Source organism: Urocitellus parryii, chromosome 3 (genome assembly GCF_045843805.1).
Source record: "Urocitellus parryii isolate mUroPar1 chromosome 3, mUroPar1.hap1, whole genome shotgun sequence".
In the NCBI taxonomy this organism is placed as follows: Eukaryota; Metazoa; Chordata; class Mammalia; order Rodentia; family Sciuridae; genus Urocitellus; species Urocitellus parryii.
The window spans coordinates 215144545-215159630 of NC_135533.1; the positions used below are offsets into that span (position 1 = coordinate 215144545).

At 43.2% G+C, this 15086-nt stretch overlaps 1 protein-coding gene across 1 annotated transcript in view; it reads left to right on the forward strand.

The window, feature by feature from the left end:
• The window catches only part of Elavl1 (ELAV like RNA binding protein 1), a 42563-nt gene that overhangs the window by 3525 nt on the left and 23952 nt on the right, over positions 1 to 15086 (forward strand). Inside the window, exon 2 of the mRNA XM_026411805.2 lies at positions 8232 to 8419. Within this exon, the coding sequence (XP_026267590.1) occupies positions 8248 to 8419 (172 nt within the window). The 5' untranslated portion in view covers positions 8232 to 8247. The remainder of the gene's footprint in view (positions 1 to 8231; positions 8420 to 15086) is intronic.

Sequence of the window (15086 nt, forward strand, 5' to 3'; positions counted from 1 at the left end):
TGTTGAAAGGAATGATTATCTGTTGTTGAGGTTTTATTTTTGTCTGAATATGTTGTTGTGACCAGAGAGGTGTGGGGAGGGCTGTCTAGGGGTAGCCAGTGGCCTGAGAGAGTAAGAGAGAAGGAAGGCACCAAGAGGCAGTTTTGGAGCCCTGTGTGGACTGGTTTGACCAGGCAGGTCCAGAAGGGTCAGGTAGTAGTGAGTTTCTCAGCCTGGTCAAAGTGATCCTGGAAGATGTGTGGCAGGGTAAGAGTGCTCTTGTGCTTTATATGCCCTGTGCTTTGTTCTGTGCCTGGCACGTAGTTGGCACTCCATCTGTGCTGAGGAAAGGCAGGGTTAGCAGTGGGTTCAGAAAGGGCTGGATGTAGCTACCCATCAAAGAGACCTTTATGCCAAAGGAAGTGTTCACAGGAGAGGGAACAGTACAGAACAACTCAATGGCAAGGCTGGTGTCACTGTGAACAAGACACTGAGAGACAGGAAGAGGAGCCTTTGGAGGGTTTAGAGACGCCCCTTAGGAGTTGGTCTAGGCAAGAGGTGACAGGGATCTGATTAAGGATGATGGCAGAGAGGTGGGGGCGGGGTAGAGATATCTCAGATGTCAAACTGGCAGGACTTGGTGCTTGATGAGGTACAAAGAATGGAGAGAGGTGAATTGAAGGACAGGTTGGAGGTGTCACCCTTGGAGTAATTTGGGGTGGAGGGATTTGAAGAGGAACTAGGAAGAGAGGAGATGAGGGTGCTTGTATCTAGAGACAGGGAGGTTGGGAAACACATTTATCAAGTGCCTGGTGCTGTATAGCAGGTGTTGACATTCCATCTGCATGTTGGGAAACAGGCTCAGGGAAGAAAGTGACTTACTGTAGTTAAGTTGGTCAGCAGTAGGATTGGTGTTGGAGCTCAGACTTGTCAGACTCCAGAGCCCAGGTTTTTTCCTGCTATGCTGTGTTGCTTTTGTTACAGAGCTTTAACAGCTAGAGAGAGCTGGGACTCTTAGCAGGGCTCTGGAGCTGATCAGGTCCCCTCTGGTGCACAGAGCATTTGGACTGTGCTATATTCTGGCTGTGTCTGACCTGCTTCTCCACACACTCCCCCCCCACACACACACTCCCTGCCCCCACATTGGCTTCTCAGCCTGGCTGATACAGAATTGCTCTAACTTAGCAGGAGCCGCCCCAACCAGGCTGCTTTCCCCTCTGTAGGCCGCAGACAGAGGCCAGTAAGTTGCTGTGTGCGCTGTATCCACCCAAGCCTTCGTAATTGGGTCAGGTGGTATCCTTAGTTTTTCCTGGCACCAGAGCATTTCCTGGTGACCTGAGACTTTTACCTTGAAGACTCAGAGTTTTACATCTGTAAAGGACCTTAGAAATTGAGTCCAAGCCCTGTCAGATGATGTGTGAAGTGTCAAGGTTGAGCCTGAAGGTATATTTGACTGTTCTAGTTTTGTTCTGGCTTAAGTCATTTAAAAGTGAGACAGATTCTTATGTATACCTTATAGAAAGCAAACTTACTGGTAGACCACCTGTGTATGCTTTTATGTCATGTATAAATATGCATGTATCTTCTGTGTGGGGTAAGTTTTCCACACATGTGGATATCACTGGTATTACACACAAGCACAACCAAAATTGTTTGAAATAGTTGTGATAGAGTTGAAAACCTTGAGATCATCTAAGCAAGACTTCTCTCCCTGATGCTTCCAATTACTGGGAACCTTTCCAAATCAGCAGAAATAATTTTGCTTAACACAAAATTTCCCTTTCTACTTCCTGCAGTTGACTCTGATTCTTTGGGGTAATGTTTACTGATGATCCCAAGAAAGTTTGGTACTGAATGTGTTAATAGAATGACAGGACAGTTTCTTACTGGCCTTCTTTAGCATAAAAAATATGCTCCTGATACACATGATTCCAAAGAAGATGGGGATTCTCTCTTTGTAATGTATGCCGGATTTGCCAGGCCCCCTGGGTTTACCTGGAAACGCTTAAACCATACTAGTGTGCCCTCGGCCCTCAAGGCTTTCCCCTTGACAGTGGTGCAAAGCAAGTAAATTACTGTGCAGAATGATTAGAGCAGCAATAAAGGTTTACAGCAATGGCATAAGGCACTGAGACCTATTGCCACCTGTTGTTCTGGTGGAGGTGACTTTTTAAAAGGTGAGCAGGGAGAAGGATGGTGGATGTGCTGTGTAAAGGGAGCAGCCAAAACAGGCCCCAAAATAGGATGGCACATTGGGGCGAAGCCGGGGCAGGCAAGGCCAAGGCAGGACCCAGTGGGCGCCTCATCACAGAAATCTTATGATTCATGCTGGGGAGACTGCTCTGTAGTAACAGCTCAGACCAAGTCCTGCCACTTCTTAATAGCGCGATAAAACCACCACCACAACAAAACAAACAAACAAAAAAACTTCAAACAATCCTATACCAAAAAGAATGAATTTCCCCACATGCAAATTAAAAAAAATAATGATTTCAAAAGAGAACCAGTAAAATAGTGTGACCTCTGAGCTTCAGTGGGTTGTGACTGCCAACAGGGAAAACCAGAGGGGCTGAGCAAATTGACTTGGAACTGGCAGGAGGCAGCAGTGACTTGGGAATCACTGATAATTGGGTGATTACAGGCCTGGTTATGGTGGTAAGGTTGTGGTTAGATCCAGTGTATATCAAGACTGGCTGGGCCCAGGTCACAGGCCATGCAGACTTGGAAAAGATCAAGGACAGGGGCTGGGGCTGTAGCTCAGCGGTAGAGCGCCCACTTTGCACGTGTGAGGCGCTGGGTTCAATCCTCAGCACCACATAAAAATAAATAAAGATATTGTGTCAACTACAACTAAAAAAATATTAGGGAAAAGAAAAAGATCAAGGACAGGGCTGTAGAGAGCAGGGCATAATGACCCCGGTGAGACTACTTTGGGGGGTTTGTTTCTCCATTGTTGCATTGGCCAGAGCCTTAGCCTGCATGGGGCTGTTCAGCCTTGATTGCATGTCAGGACAAGAAAGTGGGCTGTGAAGCAGGGTAGAAAAGCAGAAGTTGTCTTTTGAAATCATTATTTTTTAATTTGCATGTGGGGAAAATTCATTCTTTTTGGTATAGGATTGTTTGAAGGGTTTTTTTGTTTGTTTTTGTTGTTGTGGTTGTTCTTTGGGACCCACCCCTCACCACAACTGTGGTTCAACTCAGGGCCTCACACTTGCTAGTCACAGGCTCTATCACTGAGCTATACTCCTGTCTCTTTTTATTTTGTAACAATCTTGCTAAATTGCCCAGCCTGGCCTCAAACTTTTGATCCTCCTGCCTGAAGCCTCCTGAGTGGCTAGAATTACTAAACACATACCATCATACCTGGCTTAGTTTGTTTTGACAATGCATAAACTTGTGTAACTGCTACTACCATCAAGATACTGGAAAGTTCATTGTTCAAAAATATTGCCTCTTGCTGTCCTTGTTAGTCAATTCTTCCCCTCATTCCCTATTCCTGGCAACCATGATCTATCCTTACATGGATGCTGCTTGACTTATAGTGGGATTACATACTGATGAATTCATCATTATTTGAAAATGATGGTTGAAAAATGCATGTAATACACTATTACCACCATATAATACACTGTAGAGTATTGGTGGTTTACCCTCATAAGCACATGGCTGGCTGGGAGCTGCTGTTGTCCAGCATCACAAGAGAGTATTGGATAGCATACCACTAGCTCAGGAAAAGAATAAAATCCATAATCCAAGTGAGAATGAGATTTTCAAATTATTATAAAATTGAAAACTCTTTTTAAATTTTTTTAAGTTTTAAATGGACACAGTATCTTTATTTTATTTATTTATTTTTATGTGGTGCTGAGAATCAAACCCAGTGCCTCACAGGTGTGAGGCAGGCACCCTACCACTAAGCCAAACCCCAGCCTGGAAAAGTCTTAAAACCATCATAAGTTGGGGACCATCAGTGCTTAGTGCTTAGGCCCTTTTATAGAATGTCATAAAAATGAAATCAAACTGTATGTAGCCTTTTGAGTCTGTTTTCTTTCACTTAACATGATGTATTTGAGATTTATAAAAGTATCATGAATTTGTAGTTCCTTTTTTGTTGCTGACTTATATTCCATTGTATGGTATATCATAATTGATCTGTGAGCAGCTTAAAGGACATCTGTGGTGTTCAAAATTTTGGTGACTGAATAAATCTGCTATAAGGATTTGTATGTAAGTTTTTGTATGAGCATAGTTTTCACTTCTCTTGCACCAATACTGTGAGTAGGATTGCTGGATCATATGCTAAGTCTGTATTTAACTAAGAAACCATTACTCTGCTTTCCAAAGTGGCTATATTTTTGTATTCCCATCAGCAGTGCATGAAAGGTGTGATTTCTCCCCATTCTTCCCAGCACTTGACATTGTCCATTATGTCATCATTTATTATTTAATTTTGTTTTAGCCGTTCTGATAATTAATTTGCATTTCCCCCCCAGATTTGCATTTCCCTAATGATTAGTGATGTTAAACATGTTTTCATATACTTATTTGCCATCTGTCTATCTTACTTGATGCAGTGTTCAAATCTTTTGGTATTTTTGAAATTGGATTTTTGTTTGTTTTGAGAACTTGTAAAAAACATTCTGGGGCTGGGGAGGTAGTTCCATGATAGAGCATTTGTCTAGCATGCATGAGGCCCTGGGATTGATCCTTAGCACTGAAAGAAAAAGCGGAGTGTGTGGGTGTGTGTATGTGTGTATATGTGTGTGCACATACACTGAATACAAGCCCTTTTATGCAAATATTTTCTCCAGACTGGATTTTAAATCTTCCAGCACTGTATTTTAAATTTTGATGATAGCCAGTTTATCAGTGTTTTAGAAAAGAAAGCTTTTGGTATTCTAAGAAATTTTTGCTTAATTCAATGTCACAAAATCCAAAAGATTTTTCTCTAGTAAAGGTGAAACTTTTGCATTTTAGAACAGAGGTCAGCAAACTTTTTCTGTAAGAGCCAGATGGTAAATATTTTCAGCTCTGTGGGCCATATGGTCGGTACTAGGTTGTTACTACTCGGCTCTGTCATCATAGCAAAAAGTAGCTACAGGCAGTATGTAAACAAGTAAGAGTGGTTGTGTTTCAATAAAACTTTATATAAACAGGCAGTGGACTGGACTCATCCTGCAGAGCATGGTGAGCAGTCCCATGTTAGAAGGTCTACTTTTTACCAGGCAAGGAGAATGATAAGAATGGGGGTAACCATTGTCCAGTTCATCCTCCATGAAAGCAGGATGAGGGAAAAACAGAAGAGGAGATGCCTAACTCTTAGAGAAAAAGTAAGGAGAGGAAAGAGGAAAAAATAAAGAAGAAAGGGGACTGGGATTGTAGCTCCGTGGTGGAATGCTTGCCTAGCACGCGAGAGGCACTGGGTTCCATCCTCAGCACCACATAAAATTAATAAAATAAAGGTATTGTGTCGGTCTACAATTAAAAACTTTTTAAAGGATAAAAGAAGACAAATGTTTGAATACATCTTGAACAAAACTTCAGTGTGCATTTTAATTTTTCATAGGTTAATTTCACATTAACCTGTGTTCTTTGGATCAGGCTTCAGCAGATGTTTTTGTTCATTTGTTTATTTTTGATCATTTATAGCTCATGATCTATTTTAAAATCTCACAGCCACAGATGATTTAACAGATTCATGGAGGTTTTCTTGATTAAACTTTAATACGAAAGTTGATATTTATTAGCCATCCCCTTTTAATATATATGTAGGTTATGTTCAATTTTATACTTCTACAAGCCATGGCGTGTGTTGTGTTCTTGCTTATTAACCTGCACATGTGTGCTTGTTTTTGTGGAATAGATTCCTTCAGTTCTGAGTCATGTGGTAGCATTTACCTGAAAAATTTTGGTAGGCACTGCCAGGTTATCCTCCAAAAAGGTTGGACCATTTTCCATTCCTGTCAACAGTCAATGAGTCTCTCTCCCTTTTATCCTTACTTACAGTAGATTTTGTCTATCCTGGATTTTATTCCTTCTGACTGGCAGAAAGCAGCATCTCATTTTATTTTTCTTCATTGTTCATGAAGTTGAGCTTTTCATGGGTTTAGCATCATAGGAATTGCCAGCATCCATAAGTTGTAGACCATATCCTTGTCCACTTTGCTATGTCTTGCCTGCCTATGTAATATGTTGCGTTTTTTAAATTAGATGCTGTGAATTAAGTTTTCTCAACCTCAGCAGTGTTGACATTTCAGGCTGGATGTTATGGGCATTCTTCTGCACCTTGCAGAAGGTTTAGTTGATAGCAAATTGGCCTCTATCCACTAGATGCCAGTAGCATCCTTGCCCCCAAGTGGTGCTAACCAAAAATGGCTGCAGAAAAATTGCCCAGTGTCCTTTGGGAGCAGAATTGCCCAACCTGAGAACCCTTGATGTAAATAATGTGCAGCAAATATTTTCTGTTTTTTTGCTGCTTGTCTTTGTTTATGATGTTTTTTGCCCTACAGAAAGTTTTTAATTTTATGATGTTTAACTTTCTAGTCTTTTTTTGAAGTGAACCTACTTTATAAAGAGCAAGGAACAGAGATACCTTCAAATAAGTAGCAGAAATGCTAGGAAAGTGTACTAATTATGCACATTTGCCTGAGAGTAGGTAGGCTAGGGAAGACCTGAACATTTCCACCAGGAAAAAAGCAGCCAGGCCCAATTCCTCTCCTAGTGTTGATTCAAGGGCTAGGTGGGAAATCTCTGCAAGAGATGTTTAGAGTTTTATGTAACTCTGGCAAGGCTATTTTTAAAGAAGGGCTTATGACTGTGGGCTCTGGGTATTCAAACATAACACTGCACATCAGGGATCCAGAAAAAGGGGGGCTGCCCTCTGAGACCTCTGGGTGGTAGGTGGGTGGTGCCTACATATTCAGAGGCAGGGACGTAGAACTGTTTATGTTAGGCATCACTCTGACTTGCCAATAAACCAGTGTAGGTTACACTTAAGAAGAGTGATCTTCCTGCTCTAGGCTACATCACTCCAGACATTTCTCTAAATCCATCTTGGGCTTCGATGTTGGTCACTGAAATTGAAGACTGTGGCAGGATGGGTGTTTCTAAGAAAGCCATGAAAACCAGGCTCCTCTGACTGGTAGAGAAACACCAACCTCTTTCCAGCTCAGTCCCTGGGTCTTTGGAGATAAAGGGCACAAGGAATTTTGCCTGCCTGCGTGATAACAGAAAGGGTGGCCGTGGTTGGGATGTTGGGGTACACATCACAGGCTTGCAGTAGCCAGCCAGAATCAGCACTGGACACAGGGAGAAAGCAGCCAGAAGCTCTTGAGAGAAAGCCCAAACACTCTTCACAGGAACTTGATTCATGGTACTGGAATTGGGTCTAAGTTACTTTAAAGCCCTGTCAGTGGACGTGGGTGAACTTGGAGTTGTTCTATTTTGTGACTACTTTTTAGAGTGGTTTTAGGTTTACAGGAACTATAGTGAGTTCCCTCAGACCTCTCCTGTGTACACCACACCTGGGACTAAAAGCATCTTATATTAGTGTGGTACATTTGTTATAATTGATGAGCCAATATTGATAATTGTTATTGACTAAAGCCTGTAGTTCACATCAATCTTAATGCTTTGTGTTATATGTCAAGTGGTCTTTGACAAACATATAATGTCCTGCATCCATTAGAAAACACTACAGAACCCTTGCTGCCCTAAAAATCTCTTGTGCTCGACCTATTCGTTCCTCTCCATCCTCATCCCTGACAATCCCTGACCTTTTTACTGTCTCCATATTTTGGCCTTTTTTCTAGAATGTCATAGTTTCTTTCACTTAGCAATATGCATTTAAAATTCGTCCTTTTGGACTGGGGGGTGTAGCTCAATAGTGGAGTGTTTGCCTGGCACGTGCGAGGGTTTATATTCAATCCCCAGCCCGCCAAAGAATAAACAAAAAATAAAGTTCCTCCTGGTCTTTGTGGCTTAATAGCTCATTTCTCTTAAGCACTGAATAATACTTCATTTTCTGATGTACTATAGGAATGGAGTTTATTTTCTGTCTATGCATTGAGGAGAAGTGTTCAGGTTGCTTCCAGGTTTGGGCAGTTATGTGTAAAGCTGCCATGAGCATTCATGGTCAGGTTTTTCTGTTGCCATAGTCAAAATCTCCCAAGTATAAACCTAGTCATAAGTTTTGCCTTTATATATTGCAGTGTGAACATTTGGAACTTACTTGATCTTATTTTTCTTTACAGATTTTTAAGAAATACAATGTCTAATGGTTATGAAGACCACATGGCCGAAGACTGCAGGGACGACATTGGGAGAACAAATCTAATTGTCAACTACCTCCCTCAGAACATGACCCAGGACGAGTTGCGAAGTCTATTCAGCAGCATTGGTGAAGTTGAATCTGCAAAACTTATTCGGGATAAAGTAGCAGGTAAAGACATGAGAGGTTTTTATGAAGCAGGTACCGGCGGCTGTCCTGTTAAGCACTCACTTGCCTGCCTGTGACTCTGTCACATTCCTCAGTGCAGAATAGCCATAGATGTGGAGCAATGGCTGTGAAGTTTCATTTTTAATCTCAAACTCTCTTTTTCCACTGCCCTTGCATAAGATTGGATAGGTTTCTAAAAGATGAAAGATTCTTTGTAAAACAGAGTACACATACAAAATTAAGACATGAGAGCAGAGGAAAACTGAGGACCCAGCAGAAACAGAATGCTTTGAGAGCTAAAAGGGGCCAACAGCTTGTTCTGCGCAGGTTAAGCAAGTCCATGTGTGGGAGTGACTCCCTGCTATGGGCAGGTACTGTCAGCCCTGTGCCTGTGTCTCTACAGACCCCCATGCACAGTCCAGCTGGTAGCAGGACCCTGTTGTTCATTTTCACACCATCAACTTGAACTTCTGCACTCTACCCGGCTTGAACACTGTGGGGCAAGAGCAGAGCAACTGACATCCCTGCTCCTGTGCTCCCTCACCGTGTGACTTCTAGGCTCCCTGTCCCTGTCCATGAAACAGAGGTGGCAGCACTTATGGCCTGATAACACCTGGCTTGCAGGTGTTTGGAGAAGGCCAGGTTTCTGTTGAGGCCCTACCTAAGAGTTGGTCTCCATTCTGAGAGTATGGCTTTGGGGATTCTGGAGCAAAGAAAAGACCCAGTGCTCCAAAGCACTGTTTCTTTCTTTTCTCCTCAGAGAACTATTCTTCTGAGGAGCTCTCATCTTCTTCCTGCTCCTTCTCACCTCCCCCACCCCCCCCTACCTAATGAGGGGAATGAGCAGTCCCCTTAGGAGTGAGGATTCTCTATCCTATAAACAAATTTAAAGTTTAAAAACAAAAAATAACCTTCATTCTTGTTATGAAAAATGTCAAGTATACATGAACAAAGAGTAACATATTGAACTCAGTGTACTAGTGGTCTAGCTTCATCAACCTTCAACATTTTCCCAGTAACTTCAAGACACCTGACCCCTGGATGACCCCTATAAAGTTTGTCTAATGGCTATCCAGAGAATTAGCTCATCAGATGGAGGCATTGAACCCAAAAGCCTCTTCTTCATCCTAATCTGAGAGTCTTATTTAATAAACACTTTCTAAAGAGAAACTTTAGATAATATAAAAACTTGGGCTCAGGATATAGCTCAGTTGGTAGAGCTTGCCTTGCATGCACAAGAGCCTGGGTTCGATCCCCAGCAACACATATTAAAAAAAAAAAAAGAAGAAGGAAAATTTGAACAGTATTAGAATGTTTTAGAACACCATTCTAAATAAGAATCCTGTCCTGCCAGGCACAGTAGTACCCATCCATAATCCGAGCTACTTGGAAGCCTGAGGCAGAAGGATTGCAACTTTGAGGCCAGCCTGGGCAACTTTTTTTTCTCCCTGTCTCAAAATTAAAAAAAAAAAAAAAAAAAGGCTAGAGATGCATCTCAGAAGTAAAGCACCCCTGGATTTCAATCCCCAGCACACACATACACACACACAAAAAAAAAAAAAAAAGAAGAAGAAGAAGAATCCTGTCAGAAAGGTTTTAAACTCTCCAGTGCCTCAGTGCCTCTAACAAGTCTTGCCTTTCCCCATTTGTGTTCTGGTGGAAGGGAATATCAGCACAATTGATATTCCCAGCATTAGAATCTGATTTGTAAGGGTTACCTGACTTTATCTGACTTCTTTGATGTTCATTGATCTGTTGTGGTTTTCAGAGAAATATAAGCTATGCAAATAGAACAACTAGGCTTGATGAACTGATTTTGGGAGCCAAAGAATCCAGTGGAAGTATGATATGAAATCAGAGATAAGTTTTATCTTCTTCTTGGGCAGTGGTCAGCGAGCTAGGGGTTGTAGAGGAGATTTACATGGGCCCCCAGCTCTACTTCGTCATCTTTAGAGTCCTCACACGGAGCTTTATCTAAAGCTCAGTGAGCCCTCATTTCTTCTTCTTCTTTTTTTTTTTTTTTTCTTTTTTTAACCCAGGGGCACTTAACCACTTGAGCCACATCCCCAGCCCTTTTTATATTTTTATTCTTAGGCAGGGTCTTGCTAAGTTTTTAGTGCCTTGCTAAGTTGCTGAGGCTGGCCTCAAACTTTCGATCCTCTTGTGTCCACCTCCCAAGCCTCTGGGATGACTGACAGGTGTGCACCACTGTACCTGCTGAGCCTCATTTCTCTCCTCTTGCTACTAGCATATGGTAACTTCTTCACTAGGTGATCCTGGGGCTATGGACTTAAATTTCACTGTCTGTCTGTCATTTTGTGACACCAGTTTGCTTTATACTGATCAGAACTACAGCTGCCCACCCCAGCAAGAAAGTCTTTTACCCCCAGCCAGTTAGTCATGTTGCTGAGTCCAATCCTGGCCTACTCAGTTTATTATATGGGTGTCTCCAGCCTCCATAACTACCATTTCTTTTTTTTTTTTTTTTTTTTTAAAGAGAGAGTGAGAGAGGAGAGAGAGAGAGAGAGAGAATTTTTAATATTTATTTTTTAGTTTTTGGCGGACACAACATCTTTGTTTGTATGTGGTGCTGAGGATCGAACCCGGGCCGCACGCATGCCAGGCGAGCGCGCTACCGCTGAGCCACATCTCCAGCCCATAACTACCATTTCAATGTGTTTTTCCTCTGGCCTATAACCACGCTCACTCTCAGCTGATGACTACCTCCTACTTCATAATGGAACCAATAGCTTGTCTGGGTCTCTGCAGGATCACCCCATCATTGTTCAAGAGTTCTTTCTAGACTTCCCAACTTCCTCTTTTTTTGGCGAAAGTGGGGTACTGGGGATTGAACCCAGAGGCACTCAACCACTGAGCCACATCCCCAGCCCTATTTTGTATTTTCTTTAGAGACAGGGTCACAACTGAGTTGCTTAGTACCTCACTGTTACTGAGGCTGGCTTTGAACTCTCAATCTTCCTGCCTCAGCCTCCCAAGCCACTGGGATTACAGGCAGGTGCCACCATGCCCAGCTCCAACTTCCTCTTGCTCAAGGGTTTTCTGTGTCAGCACTATTGACATTTAGGACTAGATAATTCTATCTGGAGCCAGGCTGTGCATTGAAGGGTGTTGAGCAGCATCCTTGGCCTCCACCTGCTTGGAGTTGTAAAAACCCAATCATGTCCCTAGACACTGCTCTGTGTCCTGTTGGAGGCAAAATGGCCCCTAGGTGAGAGCCATGGATCTGCATATTCTTCCATGCATAGACGGAGGTCTCCACTCCATTTTGTTTTTCCTTTTTTCCCCATGACTTCCTTCTAGAAGCATCCCCTTACTCTGGCTTACTCTGGCTTTTGTAAACCACCCACCCTGGCTATCTTTCTACCCTTGAAGCCATGCTCGCTTGCTTTCTCTCTTGAAGCTATTCCTTTTTACAGCCTTGAACGTAGGCAGTCCCCAGGGTTAATTACTTTATAGCCCTCCTTTTCTTTCAAAGCTGGCACTTAGAGGAGCAGATTCAATCCCCTTGGCTTCAGCATATCCCAAGTTTGCCACTTCTGTCTTGACCAGAAAGTGCTCCTGAACTCCATGTTCTTCATCACCACAGATGGATTGTATCCTAAACTGATCTTATCTTGCAAATTGGCCACTTGTGTCTAGTGTTCCTGTCTTGGTAGATGGCACCACTGTTCACCCACCGGTTATGGTTGGAAATCAGAGTAGCCTCTGACCTGTGACCTAACACTCATCCTCCTGGATATTTCTTCAGTCCACCCCTTTCCTGCATCTCCCTAGGCACCATCCTACTTAGCACACCATTGCCTTTGCCTGCATATCATCACTGTGACCTCTTAACTAGTCCTACGTCCTCCTTCCAGATCATCTCCTCACTGCAGCAAAGGAACATCTTCCCTAACCTGAGTGTGACCCTCTCAGCCTTCTCCTCTAAAACCCTTTGGGTCTTGAGTTGAATTTACTTGAGGAGGCCTTTCTTGGCCCTGCCTGGTCTGTGGCAGATGTTCTGGGTTCCCATAGCAACCAGGAAGGCCTGCACCAAGAGGTTTCCACATTGCACTGAGGTTACAACTTCCTCATCTAGTACATCAATAGTTCCAGGAAGCAGGAGCCTTATTAACTCTGCAGCCCTACACGAAGCCGCAGTGCTGAATGAGTGACTGAGTAAGTGAAGAGGGAAAGGAGCTAGGGATTGAGGAGAGTGCATGCTGGCAGACATCATTCGTTTACCATATTTTTGTTGAGGGTCAGGGACAAAAGGGATGTCCAGTGTTCTGGCCTCAATATTCAGAATGTTTCTGGCCAGCCAGGGGCAAGTCCCCTTGATGGAGTTGTGGTGTGTGTTGTGGCTGTCCCATTCATAAACGCTAGCCTCAGGGAGCCTCTGGCATCCAGCTTTGCTGCTCGGTACTTTCCTGCCCAGTCCTGCCCTGCTCTTGGCTCTGGTGTTTCGTCTCTCTGCAATGACTCTTTATGACCCACATGGAGTGGAAGTCCACCCTTCAACCTCATGGACCCAGCCTCAAGCCCTCTTGACTTCTGTCTTTTGGCCATGTACCTCTAATTGGATGAAGCCCACCCATGGCTCTCAAGACCCCTAGATGCTCCTTCTTCCCATCCTCTGTTCCCTCACCACTCTCTCAGGCTGCACTGAGGCCGTCATTTCCCAGTAATGCACACTTTTGGGCTCTCTGTATTTCCCAAACACTGTTCCCGCTGCAGGAATGCCCTCCCACACTTGGCCTGCCTACGCACTTTTATTCCTTGATATATCTTTGTTTATATTTTATATATATATATATAATTTTTTTAAGTTGTAATGAAGACACAAAACCTTTATTTTTATGTATTTATTTTTATGTGGTGCTGAGGATTGAACCCAGTGCCTCACACATGCTAGTCAAGAGCTCTACCGCTGGGCCACAACCCCATCCCATGTCTTTGTTTCTTAAAGAAAAAATTTAAGCATGAGATAAAAAGGAAGGAAGGTTTAAGTTACCAATAATCCTTCCACTGTTACCTTTTGGGTTCATGTCCTTCCAGACTTTGTTAAGTAATTATCATAAATAACCGTGCACTTTTATAGAAGTGAGCTGGCGCCCCCACAAGATATACAGTAAACTTTGCATCTGAACATTTCCTGTCACTGAGCATTGCACTATCCCATCACCACAGTGGGTACAGAGTAATCTGTTTTCCATTTTTTCATATTTATAATTATGTCCCACCAAGATAAATATCCTGGCATATATCTTTGCTCGCTGGTTATTTCCATAGAAAGCCTTCGTGGAAGTGAAACAGTGGACGGGAGATTGTTCCTTCTAAGAACTCTTGGTCCCTGTTGCCAATTTGCCCTCTCTTCTACTCAACCCTGCTGTCCCCAGAGCCCAGCAGGATTTCTCCTCTTTGCCAGCCTCTGAAGTAACAGATGACATTCGATCATGGCACTGATTCAAATTTCTGGTGAAGTTCATCATCGTTTTCATCTATTTACTGGCTATTGGTATTTCTGCTTTTGTAACATACTCTTCTTATTCTTTGCCCATTTTCTTTCTTTTGGGGCCCTTACCTGTTTCTTACTTTTATTACCTAATTAATTCACTCTTTTTACCACCCCAAGATCCAGTTTCTGTCTCTCAGTGAAGTATTTCCTGGAGCCCCCAGACCTTTAAAAGAATGAGCTCATAGCATCTGCCATCTCACACTGCAGAGGAGGCCTCACCTCTCTTAGCTACGCACCACAGATCAAGCCAAGGCTCCCAGTTCCAAGAAGCATCAAGGGAATAAAGTATTATGTCTGGCAACATAAGACAAGAGGCCAAAAATTGTCTCTTCAGTCTTAACCCTTGTCTAAAGTCAGAGAAAAATATGTTTGGAATGCAAGAACACTGGTCCAGGTTTGCCTAGGGAGGCCTGACAGGGCCACACAAATGATGCTCCATGGAGAAGCAGCCTCTTTTTCTCCAGAGTAGTGTCTCTCCACGTGCTGTGTACAGTGACCCCTACATCATCTGCAGACTTGGAAAAGTATAAATCTGAGGCTCCACCTAGATATACCAAATCACCACTGACATCTGAGTTTTAACTTCTTGGAGATTGATGCTAATGATGGACAAGTCAGAGAACCAAAGCCCAGAACCTTACCTGAAGCCAGAATTGTGTTTCTGCAATTCTGGGAAGTGAGAGTCAGGAGAGCACAAGCTTGTGACATCTTCAGATCCTAGATGTAAGATTTATTCAATCCTACCTGTAAGATTTATTGTCCTACCCTCCTTGTCCCCTCCTCTTTCCTTCCCTCATCTCCCTGCTTCATCTTCTCCACCGAATTGCTCATCTCAGGGGCCCTGGTTATCCCCAGCTATGACTTAGGCAGGCCTCACCACCAAGCTTTATCTTGGGGGGCTCTGCTCATTAGTTTCCTAGCTAGGCATAGGACCTGACACCATAATAGGTGCTCAATTGCATGTCAGCTCATTGAAGAGGATGGAGAAGAAGCAGGCCAAGGAAGCTGTATTGCATCTTACGACTAAACACTCAGGGTTGCTCCAGGTTAACTGGGCTGCACGAAATAATCACACAGAGACAGAGAAATACCTTGTTCTTTGGGTCTTATGACAGCTCTCCGACCTTAGGGGTCTGTGGAAAGAGAGAGAGA